This window comes from Geotrypetes seraphini, chromosome 7 (genome assembly GCF_902459505.1).
Source record: "Geotrypetes seraphini chromosome 7, aGeoSer1.1, whole genome shotgun sequence".
Taxonomy (NCBI): domain Eukaryota; kingdom Metazoa; phylum Chordata; class Amphibia; order Gymnophiona; family Dermophiidae; genus Geotrypetes; species Geotrypetes seraphini.
Genome location: NC_047090.1, coordinates 123,670,188 through 123,685,658, shown reverse-complemented (window position 1 = coordinate 123,685,658; position 15,471 = coordinate 123,670,188). Strand labels below are relative to the sequence as shown.

At 42.6% G+C, this 15,471-nt stretch overlaps 1 protein-coding gene across 1 annotated transcript in view; it reads left to right on the top strand.

Moving 5' to 3' along the window:
- SEC23A (Sec23 homolog A, COPII coat complex component) overlaps nucleotides 1-11,212 on the top strand; it is a 144,874-nt gene extending 133,662 nt beyond the window's left edge. The window contains exons 17-19 of the mRNA XM_033950990.1: nucleotides 2,056-2,211; nucleotides 4,166-4,231; nucleotides 8,799-11,212. Coding sequence (XP_033806881.1) covers nucleotides 2,056-2,211; nucleotides 4,166-4,231; nucleotides 8,799-8,888 — 312 coding nt within the window. The 3' untranslated portion in view covers nucleotides 8,889-11,212. The remainder of the gene's footprint in view (nucleotides 1-2,055; nucleotides 2,212-4,165; nucleotides 4,232-8,798) is intronic.
- The last annotated feature ends 4,259 nt before the right edge of the window (nucleotides 11,213-15,471 follow it).

Below are 15,471 nucleotides of genomic sequence, written 5' to 3'. Positions count from 1 at the left end.
TTAGAAAATCATGTTGGCCTTTCGTATGATACTGTATTATTTGGTACATCAATGAGATTTAAAATCCAAATTTCAGCGAATAATAATAAACTTTTATTAATATTAACAGGGGTTGCCATTCAGCAGATTACAGGAAATTGGAAATATTATACTAAACTAAACTATACTTTTTGGTGGAATTCAGTATGCCATATTTATAAAATGGAAAGGGTGCTTGCTATACAACAAGGTAATTATAATAAGTTTAAAAAGATTTGGGGGCCATTGATTATTTATTCTAATGATCAGACATCTTAAACACCTCAGTATTGGAAAAGATAGAGGGAGGGTGGGAGTATGAATGATAAGAATTGATAATTGTTAATTATTAGTATATGGGAGGGAGGGGTGGGATTCTTTTATATTTATCTATTGGAAGATTACAAATAAGATTGTCAAGTGATTAATTAATATATTTCTGATGGATTATTGTACACTTGTTGTAATTTTTGAAAACTAATAAAGATTTATTAAAAAAAAAAAGAAAACAGTCCCTACTTGAAAGAGCTTACAATCTAAACAGGCAAGACAGACAAACAGGATGTCATGGATACAGTTAAGGGGAACGGTTAATCAGCAGGCTGGGTTGGAGAGCAGAGGAGTAGGGTTAAGGATTGAAAGCTATATCAAAAAGGTGGACTTGTTTTCCAGTGAATGGAGGTTATTCAGAAACTTGTCCCTGAATTGTAACACTAAGCAGGGATGCCTCTTCTTGCCCTTGTTACCCTAAACCTTTGGCGATGCAGTTAAAGGATAGTGGTGATGAGAAGAATTGAGGTGTGGGCAGACAGCCTAAAATATCTATTTGCTGATGACATTCTGTTCTTGTTGAGGCAATTGACAGCACACATGTTAATTAAAGAGCTATATGAATAAATCGGAGATATTGAACATCTCTGTGCCTGTCCTAATAGTATTCCTATAACTTTGAAGTCACCGCAGATAAGCCATTTGTGTTCCTCATACTGTATTACTGGGACTTTATAGTGAAGAACAAGGTGAACGTTTTCACCAAGATATTAAGGAGATGGAATGAAACTATGATGGCTGGGGGAGGAGCCTAATTAAGGTGAGCTTGGCAGAGCGCCATCGTGCCTTACACTTATTCTGATGGTGAAACGTAAATTGAAGACCCGGGCTTTTCCTTCAGTACCCGGGTCAGACATACAGTTACTGGATCCGATGGATGCATTCGTCAAGCGGCAACCTAGAGGGATACCGGAAAAGAAGTCCTTGGTTCGAAGTGAGTTTTTTTGAGAACTCCTGTACTTCTTTCGAGGCGGTCAGCCTCTCTCCGGAGGAGTGGAAAACGCCGGTGCAGCCACTCCCTCAGCCAATGTCGTCAGGCACAGCGAGTGAGGGAGTAATGCAGCAATATCTGAAAGCTGCAAAGTAGGATAAGATCTCGTAGTACAGCGGATATTAGCCGTGTCACTACTACAACTGCCACCACGTGAATGTGTTTGTAATAAAAATTGACCTCATGTGAAATGGTGTTTGAATACATTTATGCTTAGTCGTTAAAATTGTGAAAACATAACTTATTTTGTGTAAAAACCTGACGTGATAGGCAAAAATGGAAGTCATTTCTAGAATTAGCATAAAAAATTGATTCAAGAACAACTACTTTTAAGAAACCATCTGAGTAAAAGTTTTAAAATGCAGACTGATGAAATCACATTGTTGGTTTGATTCCTCAGTAGAGCATTGCATTCATATTGTTCTGTGATATTTTGTGATTTACAGCTGAGTCCATTGCTGGAAATAGAAAATTCATAACCATCTTAAACTCAGGCAGATTGGTATTGCTAGCTTATATGGGGGATCAAGGCAGGATTAACAACTGTATTGCTTTGAATAAAATAACTCTGCAAGATTTATGAAAAGGTAAGTGTCCTACCAGTAAAAGTACTGTTTTGTTAAGCACCGTCACTTCCAAGTAGTTTTTTCCCCCCATTTTTGAAGCTTGGGTTGGATATCGTATCTAAAGTTTTATAATTTTATTTCTATTTCCAGACTATAGCTCAGTGGCGTAAAGCAGGATACCAAGACATGCCAGAGTATGAAAACTTTCGCCATTTATTGCAAGCTCCAATTGATGATGCTCAAGAAATTCTTCATTCTAGGTTCCCCATGCCACGTTATGTTGATACGGAGCACGGAGGTAGTCAGGTGAGTAAAGCTAAGCAAGTGGCAGGGACTTAAGTTCATAAATCAATACATTGCAGATATTTTTCACAAGAGGAACTTCAGCTTAACTGACTGACATTGGTCTTTTTGCCTTTTTGTGTCACATTATTTTAGACATCATTCTTCTATTCACCCAACTATGACTTGTTTCCTTACTGCTCCAATCTAGCAACAATACTCTCTTGCTGCACCCTCTGCCTTAAATTGGTATCAAAGACTTCTTCACCTCAACAGTATTCTCCAAGTCCATTTTTGCTCCTTTACCTTGAAGTGCAAAGCCTCCCTACTCTGTTGAAATATGATAATATAGGGATGAATTTACTAAAAGGTAATAAATAGAAATAAAGAAAAGAAGGTGATACCTTTACTCTGAAACAGGTCTAAATGAGAACATCCTTTTTAGAAATGGATGCTTCTTCCCTTTCAGTAAACACTTAAATGTCCAGATTTTAGGCCCTCTCTAATTCTGCTCACAACATGTCCCCTTACTATTGAATGTACTGCAGTGTTGAACATCCCTTTTCTGCCTTTGCAAAATATGTTTAAAGTGCATGGATGTCCATTTCAGTCTTTTGAGACATCCATATGCTTTGAAAATAAGTGCCATTGTGAGCCATGACTGTGTTGGGGTAGAGGTTTGTGCCTTCAGACTGGCAAGGGACCCTCCCCCAACTCCAGTACAGATCATTTATCTAAGGAGGAGAGAGGACTGGGGGGGGAGCATTAAAATGTACTACAACAACAAATAAAATTATGAAAACCCTAGAGCATTGTCACTTCTCACAAAGTCTGTGCTATGGCAGCTTCTGTAGCTTTTCTCAGATCTACTCCTATTGAGGAAATTTGCAAAGCTGCCACCTGGTCCTCAGTTCATACCTTCACCTCTCATTATTGTCTGCACTCTTTTTCCAGACGGGATGGCCACTTTGGCCAGACAGTATTACAACATTTATTCTCCTGAATTGCCAACACTCCCACCATCCCATTCTGGTTAGCTTGGAGGTCACCCGTTAGTGAGACTATGCTGCCTGCTTGTCCTGGGATAAAGCACAGTTACTTACCGTAACAGGTGTTATCCAGGGACCGCAGGTAGATATTTTCACAACCCACCCACCTCCCCGGGTTGGCTTCTTAGCTGGCTTATCTTAAATGAGGGACCACATGCCTACGTTGGTCAGGAGGGCACTCGCGCATGCATGGTGCGGGCTAATCGCAAACTTTCTAAACTTGAAGATGCAATTCACTTTTCAAGTGCCCGTACCAGGGCTCTGTCGGTGACCTCACCCATCAGTGAGAATATCTGCCTGCTGTCCCTGGGCTGTCCACCTTGGGGATTAGTGCCCAAGAAAAGGATCTGGGTATCATTGTAGACAATATGATGAAACCTTCCGCCCAACGTGTGGTGGACACCTGGAATGCGCTTCCAGAAGGCATAGTAGGGCAGAGTACGGTACTGGGGTTCAAGAAAGGATTGGACAATTTCCTGCTGGAAAAGGGGATAGAGGGGTATAGATAGAGGATTACTGCACAGGTCCTGGACCTGTTGGGCCGCCGCGTGAGCGGACTGCTGGGCACGATGGACCTCAGGTCTGACCCAGCAGAGACATTGCTTATGTTCTTATAACATCTGTTAACGGTAAGTAACTGTGCTTTATGCACCTCTTTTTAACAACATGTATTTTGAGCATGTTTATAACCAGCCATTTCCAAGCATAAAACTGTGTTGTATGAATAATTTGCTTTTAAAGTTACTCTCATAATTTTTATCATGTTCTTTGAGCAAATTTGATAAACAGAACTCCTAAAAATGATATCCAGACTAGCCAAACACTTGCAAAAATGTTTGTGTGAACTAAACTGAATCAAAACATGAATTTAGTAGCTATAAAAGCTCAAACTCTAGTGCTTTTCCAAACATCTGTGTGTTCTTCTTCAGGCCCGCTTCTTGCTGTCTAAAGTGAATCCTTCTCAGACGCACAACAACATGTACGCATGGGGACAGGTATGAAATTTGCTTTTGTTTCTAAAATAATGGTCTAATTTACATAGCATAAATTGTATTACAGGAATTTCTTTTTTTTTATTCTTTATTCATTTTATAACTTACATCAAGTGTACAGTAAATATCAAACAATTATAATACAACATCACTTGAAAAATCTTCAATATCATACACCAATAAGATTTAACCCCCACCCCCTCCCAAATTCATATATAACTAATATATACCACCTGAAAATAATATCTTATGACATTCATATATATATATTCTTAATGGAAAACCAAGAACCCCCCACCCCACCCCAAATCCACATGTGTATTAAAATTGGGAAGTGTGTAACTTATTCATTACTATAATTTAATAATGGTCCCCACACATCCTTAAATTTATTATAATAACCTTTTTGAATTGCCAACGCTCTTTCCATTTTATACACATGACAAACTGAATTCCACCAAAAACAATAATTCAGTCTTCTACAGTCCTTCCAATTATATGTTATTTGTTGGATGGCAACTCCTGTTAATATTATCAAAAGCTTGTTATTAGCAGATATTTGACATATTACAGGAATTTCTTATAGGGATGAAGGATGAATAGGAATCTTCATTATTGGTTTAAATCATTTTTCATCAGTAAATTCTGAACATTTTGTACAGGTGAAATTCAGTTCAAACTGGTCTTTACCCTAATTTCAAAAGCACAGCTGTCATCCTGTAATGCTTGTGAGAGCTTCCTGCCATGCACAAAAATTGGGTCAAGACAGAATGAGAGTAATTTTATAAGGGGAGGTGGGTGCTAGTTAAAGCAAATGCTTATGAAAAGCCTGTTTTAAAAAGACAAGCAGGTGCCTACTTGGCTTTGTAAAATACTAATATATATGACAGGCACAGAAAATGACTCGTCCGTGGTGCACATTTTTCAGCAGGACAAGCTTCATGAGCTTATTCTTCAGGTCTCCTCGGTGTTACATTTCGAGGACACCGTGTCAGAGCCCATGTGTGGTGGATCCCTTGCTTCGGGGGATCTGCTCAGCTTCACGCTCTTTTCCTATGCATCAGGATATTCGGGATATTATTCTCACACAGTGGCAGGTGCCAAAGGCCCTTTAACTTTGTACGTTCTATGACCCGCCTCTATCTCATCCCAGAGGGGGATTGGGACACCTTAAAGTCGCCTGTGGTGGACTCGGTGGTATCGGCCATCGCAAAGTGGTATACTGTGCCTGTTGAGGGTGGCTCTTCTTTGAGGGACCCTGAGAAGCGTAAGTTGGAGTCCCTCCTTAAACAGAGTTTTGATGTTACTGCCCTGGCAGTACAGGCAGCGATGTGTGGCAGTCTGGTTGCTCAGTCTTGTTTTCGATGGGCCGAGCATCACTTTTCTGCCATTAGTCTGATAACTGGGACTTAGTAGAGCAGCAAGTAGCCAAGATTGAGATGGGTGCTTCTTATCTCTCGTATGCCATGTATGACCTATTGACTCTCCCATCATCTAACGATTGTCGCTAAACTAGTTTGAACTGGTTTAATGATGACCTACCCTAATTTTCTGACCTAATGTACACAATTGCTTACCACTTGGTTTTCTGTGCATTCATGCATTTGCCAACTCTGCCATGCAAATGGCCTCATTAGTATTAAAATGAAGTCATTAACATTGAAACAAGCCCTCTGATCGATACCCATAACATCGCTAGGGAATCCCTTAATTTTACCGATAGCTGTTAAAGGCCAGAGATTACTAACCTACTGCCATATTTTTCTTTTGATGGGCACAGATGTTGTGTGTGAGTTACCCATGCACAATCTGTCCCCATAAAAAAAAGTTGTGCCCCCCCCCCAACGATGCCCCCAAACAAAAAAGAGGCAGGAGATATGCCCACTCCCTCCTGCCTTACCACCCGGACCCCTCCTTACTCCCGATTCCCCTCCCCCCACATCACACCACCTGGATCCCTCCATACTTCCAACCAACCCCCCCCCCCCAGTGAACATTGCGACCACCCAGACACCCTCCTCCCCCATGAACATCACAGCCTGAGACACACACACCCCTAAGATTCTTGACAGGAGGAATGCTCACTCCTGCCTCTGCCATTGGCTCCCCCCACACCCCTGTAGAAAGCAGCAGGAGTGATGCCCAGTCCCTCCTGCGTCAGGTCTGCCTCTCCACAATGGTGGGCCTTCCTGGTGAGGGGCCATAGATTCCAATCAAAGCCCTAGGCCCCTTCTAGTGCATTCTGGGATACACTGGGAGGAGCCTAAGGCCGTCCGTAAGGGCTTATACAGAGAGATACTTGGCAGCTGAAACAGATGGGTTGCTGTGCTTCTATTCAATATTGTATTTTGAAAGATCATTTTGTTTATGGTGTCAAGCAATCTTTGTTCCTTTCTAGGCATAATTATTAAAATGTGCCCTGTGAACTCTTTGCTTGCATGAGAGCAGATTCTGCTACCATGGGTTAATGAGACAACTATAGTGTATATCCCATTGCTGACTATCCTCTACATTTATGGTCAATTTCAGCTGGCGATGAACAGCATTTTTTTTTTAAGCACTGATCATCACCAGCTAAATTAGATCCAGATATTCAGTGCTGGCCATATCCGGGCATAAGCATTAAATACCTGGGTATAACTGGACATATACTGGCCGCTGGCTCATTTTTGAATTGCACTGAATATAATGTGGAGGGTCTGTCAGCACTGCATAAGGGAAGCCTTTAAGTTTCAAGTTTAATACCGCCTTTCAGTCTTCTAAACGGTTTGTACATAATAAAATAGGGTAACATACATTAAAACATACAGGACCTACTGGAACGATAGGATTAAGGTAAAGAATTACATTATAAAATAGGAAAGAGAGCCATATAGGGGAAATACAAAAGGAAGGGCGATCCCATCTGATAACCAAAGCAGAAATAAAGATGTTTCATAAGGTAAGTGCATTAGAGGTTGAATGCATCTATAAATGTGGGATATTACATTGTAGGAAAATCTTTCTAGTTTGGATTCACTCAGTGGGGAAGCTCAAAGTCTTCTGGGCAGTATGAGAGATGGGGAGGAGATCTTGCCACAGTGATGCTTTGAGGGAAGAATCTCCCTGACTGAATACAGTGATTGATGAAGTCTACTGTCTTCTGCCTTCTACATCATGAGAGAAGGCGCCATCTCTTGTGTGGTGATGCTCTTTCATTTTTGCCAGTCTGTCGGTTTCTGAAGGGGAATGCCTAGCAATGGAACAGCTGTCACTGATGGAATGGCTAGTTGCATTTCTAACCCTCTCAATACTTGGTGACCTCACTTTACTGGTTTCTTTAAACAATTTGTTTTATTTGGTTCCAACTATAAACTCTCAGACCTCCTTTTCTTCTATTTACTAGGATGCCAAGTTCTCTCTCCACAATTCTTTTGAATTTACAAGCTCTTTTCTCAACATCATGGCTCAGTCCCATATAATGGACACACAGATCTTGCACGTTTATGATTGACATCTTCTTTATACAATCAGAGCATCTTTTAAAACCTGGGTACTTAAAATATACCGTATTTTTTGCTCCATAAGATGCACTTTTTGCACCCAAAAAGGGGGTGGGAAAAGGGGTGCGTCTTATGGAACGAGTACACCTCTGCCCTCCCGCCCCCGGCTGCTGATGTTGCTCGCCACCCTCTTACCTGCTCACCGCCACAGGAAAGGAAAAGAAGGGCTGCCGGTGTGCAATCAGGACCACAAGTCTTCCTCAGACGTCGGAATTGACATCGGGGGAAGGCTTGTGGGCCCGATTGCACGTTGCTGGCCATTCCCTTCATGGAGTTACAGCAGCAGTAGGCGAGCGGCGGACCAGGGAGGAAGAATCAGCGTGGCAGGGAGGAAGCAGGCAGGCTTCAGTGCAGGAGGGAGGAAGGACAAAGACTGGAAGGCTGTGAGAGAAAGAAGGAAAAGAAAAGAAATCGCCAGACAAAGGTAGGATTTCAATTTAGTGATCAAAATCTGTCTGCTGCAGTATATTTGTCTATTTTTGTAGGGGGCTGGGTTCAGAGGCACAATTTGGTACAGAATATGTTTTTCTTGGTTTTTCCTCCTCTAAATCTAGGGTGCGTCTTATGGAGCAAAAAATACGGTAACTCTGTAAAATCAAACTTGGTTTAAAACTGCTGAAGATGCATTTGGAGAAAAAAAATTGATTGACCACAATCAATTAGAACACTGCAGGAGCAAAGGAATGTCTGTGGTGTTTCAGCAATTTTAGGGTTTTCTAAGCTCTGAGAGAAGGTACCCAGTGTTACCTCACTTGTGTGACTATAGTGATCCTACTTGCCCTTGGAGGAAAAATTATTCTCAAGGTGTGAGCAGCTAACCAAATACATTTCAGCTTCCTAATTTTGATGAGACTCCTTTCTACACTGTTGCTTACTAAAGTGTTACTACTACTAATAATAATAATTTCTGTAGTGCTGCTAGATGTACACAGCACTGTACTTTAAAGTAGTTTTAAGACTGACTTTTGATACTAATGAAAGATCCTTTGGCTTTAGTAACTAATCCTCATTTTATTCCTTGCTTGTAGGAGTCTGGAGCACCAATTCTGACCGATGATGTGAGCTTGCAGGTTTTTATGGATCACCTGAAGAAACTTGCTGTCTCGAGTGCTGCCTGAAATGCCGATATCCGATCAACAAAAACTTGATAATTCAGCTTCACTTTCTTATTTCACGACTACAGTGGTGATGATTGCCGTTCCTTGTGGTAATGCTTCAAGGCACAGTACTATTATTGTGTCATGGTGATTTTTTTTTTTGCTGAGGAGGAAGAAGTTTCTTCTTTGAGCTTTTTAGCTTATTTGGAAACATAGCATAAGACAACTTGTGCTTCTGTTTGTATCAGTATAGTGGAGTTTTTTTTTCAAATTAACACTTGCATCTCTTATTTAATGCAGACACTATACCCAGGGATCTCATGATTAAGAAATATATGAGCCCCCACAACCTTCCCCTCACCACCCACCAGGAACTGTATACATGGTCTCTGCAACATCCCCAGCCAGTCAAGGTGCAGAAGACAGGCCTGGAAATCAAGCCCAGGTCTCATGCCTCATGGGGCAGGGCACTGGCAATGGTAACCATGGCTGGAAACAGGTTAAGCATGGCAAAATATTTTGTGATGACTGACGCAGCCTGGCATTACCAGGAATGGCAATTATTACCACAGTAAAAGACTGTATCTACATAAAGAAGCTCTGATTTGCGCAAAACTGCCTCACTAATCTTTCTGCACAATACAGATGCCAAGAAATGGCTTTGCTTAAGATTTCTCTATCTATAGATTTAAGTTGATGTGTTGAAACAAAACTAGAGCAAAAAGAACAAATGTTTTGACTATGATGGTGGTCATGTATCTCCTTTTAACACATGTGAAAGTTTTGTAAGTGTGACTGTCAAGGTACATGACTGCCACGCACTGCAAAAGCACACTATTTGTTACAAAGGGAAATCCATTGTGAACGTTGACAAGGGTAATATTTTGTGTGCTGCTTTTAACCAAAATGAGAATAAGACACAGGGAAAAGTACATATCTATGCAAATATAATTATTTATGACATCCTTCTTTTGCACACCATTCTTTAGTACAGAACTCATTCATACTTTTATATAGTTTGTCAGATATGTAGAGAAAAAAAAATGTCCCTTCATTATACCAATACCTTATTCTGTTTGTTTTTTCCATCATCATTTAATGAAACTGGGCAGAATTACTAGAGTAAAAGTTTAATAACTAGATTTACTGCAAACCTTAAATATTGGGAGTGGTCTTTTGTATATTTACATGGCCCATTTTGCTGAGACAATGACGGAGATTAAATTCTTCCATAAGAAATCTGCCATAAACTTAACCTTATTGATGGTAAGATCTTCATTTTAAGAAGTGAATAATAGAACTTCAATATTCTGCATGCTGAATTTATCTTGAGTAAGGAGTCTTACAGAACACTATTATAGAAAACCTTCCACCAGTAGTAGCATATCTTAGACAATCGCTGCAGTAATTTAGTATAGAAGCATATTATACGTGATGGAGTCCATTCCTTGTCTACAGCTGCTCAAGGGTAGCTGGTAACAATTTGTACTGTTTGCACCAGACTTGTGAGCTATTGCTGAGCTTGATAAATTAGTCCATAGACTAGAGAGCTAAAATTCAGACCTTTATAAAATAAGACACTGAGAACCACTAAAAAAAAAACAAAACTAGATCATTCAAAGTAAATGCTAGTCTGGAGAAAGAAATATACATTGCTGTTCTTCCAAAATGATGATGTGGGTGCCTCACACAAGTGGTCTTCATGGTTGGTTGGTTTTTTATTGGAATCTTTCCATTAACACTAATGCATGTTAATAGTTTAGTGATAATTCTAATAGGCTCTGGCTCCTCATTTTAAACAATATTTTTGATGTCATAATTGTGATAAATTAAATGATGGTTTGGTCCTGGACTGGATTTACTATAGATCCATATTTATTCTTATTTACCATTGAAAGTTTACTGATGACATCACTGTTTACAATACCAATATCAAATTACTGTTATCCTACATTATAAATATTCTTTATAAAAATATTGCTTATAATAAGCTGAAATGTTTTCTTCAAAAAAACAAATCTTATATATTGGTTGTAGTAGTCAAATTTTGCTCTGACTCTGTGACTCTCAATGGCTTCTGGTGCATTTGTTTTATGGTGTGACCATTAGTGTGACATAGCTGGAGCTCTTGTACTGGCTCTCGAGGATAGATTTGCAGTGAGGTGGGGGCTATGTTGGCTGTTGGATCCATTTTGAGCCTAAGCATTGCATGCAATGTAGAAGAAGGTATATGTTTAGTACTGCTTGTTCTGTTGAAACATAAGTGAAGTCATCCATTTAATTTTATACAAGCTAAATTTATTTTTTCTTGTCTCAGGCACCAATAAAGTATGCATTATGTAGTACTTTGAAGTTTGATTACTTTGTATCTAATAAACATTGAAATAGAAGGTAGTGTTTAAAAGCTTCAGCTGTGATACAAAACATGGGGCAATGAAGGGTTTTTTCATAAACATGTAATCTGTAGTCTGTTTTTCATCCATATGAAGTGTCAGTTCATCTTATTTGTTTGTCACCAGTCTTGCTTAAAATGACCAAGATGAGGTAAAGTAAGAAGTGGGTTTCCAATCCACAATAGATCATTACCTTCTATCACATGCATTTTAGTTTCCTTAGGAGTCTGTCATAAGAAATTTGTTAAATGCCTTTTAGAAAAACCAAATACATTATCTCAAGCAGTTCACTTTTATCCACGTCTTTTTTCACCTTCAAAAACATCAAATAAAATAGTAAAGCAAGACTTCCCTTTGCTAAACCTATGCTGATTGAACTTAAAAGGTAGTGAAAATTGAAGGACCAGTGACAATAGGACATACAAAGCTTTACCGCTGTGAGAGTATTCAAGCGGTGAGTGGTGTCACTGAGGTCGAGGATTTGAAAAGAGAAATATATAAAAACAAAGAACTGCAATAAGTGTATGGACTTGGGGATGCTAGTGGGTGTAATGTTGTGATATTAACCCCAAGCATATTGAGTGAATAACGGGATTGACATCAAGTGAAGAATGTGTTATTTCTAGTTAAGCCATGTCTGTCTATAACAAGGATGGGCAATCATGGACCTCAAGGGCCACAATCCAGTTGGGTTTTCAAGCTTTCTGTACATTCTCTAAAGATTATCGGCACAAGACGAGCAGAGATTTTTTGAGTAGTCACATCGCAGTTAAGGAACTCACTCCCTGGATATATCGGAGAAGAATCTGTACTAGACAGGTTTAAAAGTTCTCTGAAAACTTTTCTTTTCAAAGATGCTTTCGAAAATTAAATGCTTTTTCCACTGATAGCATTACTGCAGACTTCCTTCTTATTTTTTAAGCATTCTGCTCCTTCCTTCCCCATCCCCAACTTAATGTGTCTAACACAAAATTATTGTGGCTAGGCTTGATTGTCTTCCTAGCTCTGTAGCATTGATTTATCCCAGGACAAGCAGGCAGCATATTCTTAACGCATGGGTTTCTTAACGCATGGGTGACGTCACCGACGGAGCCCCGGTACGGACCTTTTTAACTAGAAAGTTCTAGTTGGCCGCACCGCGCATGCGCGAGTGCCTTCCCGCCCGATGGAGGAGAGCGTGCTCCCCTGGACGACCGCATTGCAGCCATACTCCAAACACAGTTACAGGAGCAGCTACAACAACAGCTCCAACAACTGTTGCCGGCGTTGCTGGCACCGCACCTTCCGGTACGGGACCGGTCCAAGCCTCACACTGTCCCATCGGTGTCGACCCCCTCGGTACCGATTAATACTTCCATGCCGGTGCTCTTGGCAGAAACACCTGCAGTACATACCTGTGATGCTGCCGACCCTGTCCGGTCCCAGGAACGACATCGGTCTTCCTCACCCGGTACAGCCTCGGTGCGCTCAGGCAACTCTCCTTCAAAGACCCGCCATGCCGAGCCCTCCACACCGATGTCCAAACGTACGCACCCCGACGTTAGGGACCCAGATTTGTGGGAAGACTCCCCTCACGGTACCAAGGAGGACGCTTCGTCAACCGACGAAGAACCCTCCATGACCGACACTGTCTCCAAACCAGAGCAATCCTCTTTCTCCAAATTCCTTAGGGAGATGTCAGCAGCTCTTTCCATTCCCTTAGAGTCCGACTCTAAAAAGTCTCAGGCTTTCCTCGATGCCCTAGACTTTGAGCAACCTCCCAAAGAATTTCTGAAGTTGCCCGTCCACGACATCTTATGGGAAACTTTCTATAAAAACTGGGAAGCTCCCCTCATGGTTCCTGGAGCCCCTCGTAAATTGGATAGCTTGTACCGGGTTATTCCAATCCCAGGATTTGATAAGCCTCAATTGCCCCACGAGTCCCTCCTGGTGGAATCTACTTTGAAAAAATATCAGGGTTCCAGTGTATATGCCTCCACCCCTCCTGGCAGAGAGGGAAAAACCATGGATAAATTTGGTAAGCGCCTTTTCCAAAATGCCATGTTAGCCAATAGAGCCAACAACTACACCTTCCACTTCTCCTTCTACATGAAGCATCTGGTGCAACAGCTCTCCTCCTTACAGAAATACCTTCCTGAAAGTAAGGTCCCTCTTTTCCAGCAACATATTTCCAGCCTCCTCCAACTCAGGAAATTCATGGTTCGCTCCATCTACGACTCATTTGAGCTGACCTCTCGTGCATCTGCCATGGCGGTGGCCATGCGACGTTTGGCATGGCTGAGAGTCTCTGACCTGGACATTAACCACCAGGACCGTCTGGCTAACGCACCTTGTCTGGGTGATGAACTCTTCGGAGAGTCCCTGGACTCAACAACCCAGAAACTCTCAGCACATGAGACCAGGTGGGACACTCTGATTAAACCTAAAAAGAAGACTCCACCTGCTCGCACCTACAGACAGCAGTCTTCCTACCAGTGCAGGTTCTCGGCCAGACCTCTCAACCCGCCTCAACAGCAGCCTCGACGACCTCGTCAACAGCATCAATCTCAGGCTCGCTCACAGTCTCACCAACCTGCCAAGCCTCTCCCTCCGTCAAAACCATCTCAGCCCTTTTGACTTTTTCCTCCAGGGCATAGCCAGTCTCCCATCATCATTGCTTCTTCCTCAGCCTATCGGAGGTCGCCTCCAAATCTTCCTCAGCCGTTGGGAGGTCATCACATCAGACCAATGGGTCCTCAACATCATTCGCCACGGCTACTCTCTCAACTTCCAGACTCTTCCACCAGACAATCCTCCCGTAGAGTCTGCTTCTCACTCCTCCCAAACCCCCCTCCTCCTGAGGGAGGTCCAATCCCTCCTTCTTCTCAATGCCATCGAAGAGGTGCCTCCGGCCCAAAGGGGTCAGGGATTCTACTCCCGCTACTTCCTGGTTCCCAAGAAGACAAGAGACCTTCGTCCCATCCTCGATCTCAGGGACCTCAACAAGTGTCTGGTCAAGGAGAAGTTCAGAATGCTCTCCCTGGCCACGCTTTACCCTCTTCTCTCTCAACACGACTGGCTATGTTCCCTGGACCTCAAAGTGGCCTACACTCACATCCCAATCAATCCGACTTCACGTCGCTACCTACGGTTTCAGATACAGCACCGTCACTATCAGTACAAAGTGCTACCTTTTGGCCTCGCTTCATCGCCCAGGGTGTTCACCAAGTGCCTTATTGTGGTGGCGGCCTTCCTCAGGTCTCACAACCTCCAGGTGTTCCCCTACTTGGACGATTGGTTGGTGAAAGCACCTACGTCTCCACTTGTGCTACAAACCACTCATCACACCATCTCTCTCCTCCATCTCCTGGGGTTCGAGATCAACTACCCCAAGTCGCATCTCCTTCCCACACAGCGACTTCAGTTCATTGGAGCAGTTCTCGACACCACACTAATGAGGGCGTTTCTCCCCTCCGACCGTCAACGGACCCTGCTCCACCTCTGTCGTCAGGTGCTCCTTCATCACTCCATTCCTGCCCGACAGATGATGGTCCTCCTGGGCCACATGGCCTCGACGGTCCATATGCTTCCTCTGGCGCGACTCCACCTCAGGACACCTCAATGGACTCTTGCCAACCAATGGTCACAGACCACGGATCTTCTTTCTCATCCCATCTCTGTGACATCGTCTCTTCAGCAATCTCTTCAATGGTGGTTGAACTCCTCAAATCTTTCCAGGGGTCTACTCTTTCATCTACCCCCTCACTCCATGATCGTAACCACGGATGCCTCCCCCTATGCGTGGGGAGCTCACCTGGGAGATCTACGCACCCAGGGACTCTGGACCCCTCAGGAGCGTCAACATCACATCAATTTCCTGGAACTCCGAGCCATGTTCTATGCTCTCAAGGCCTTCCAGCACCTTCTCTGCCCTCAGGTTCTTCTCCTGTGCACAGACAATCAAGTCGCCATGTACTACATAAACAAGCAAAGCGGCACCGGATCTCGCCTCCTTTGTCAGGAGGCTCTCCGCATCTGGACCTGGGCCACAGCCCGCAATCTCTTCCTCAAGGCTGTCTATATCCAGGGCGAACAGAACTCCCTGGCCGACAATCTCAGCCGCATCCTTCAACCTCACAAGTGGACTCTGGACCCTTCAACACTCCACTCCATCTTTGCTCGCTGGGGCACTCCGCAGGTGGACCTCTTTGCAGCACCTCACAACCATCAGC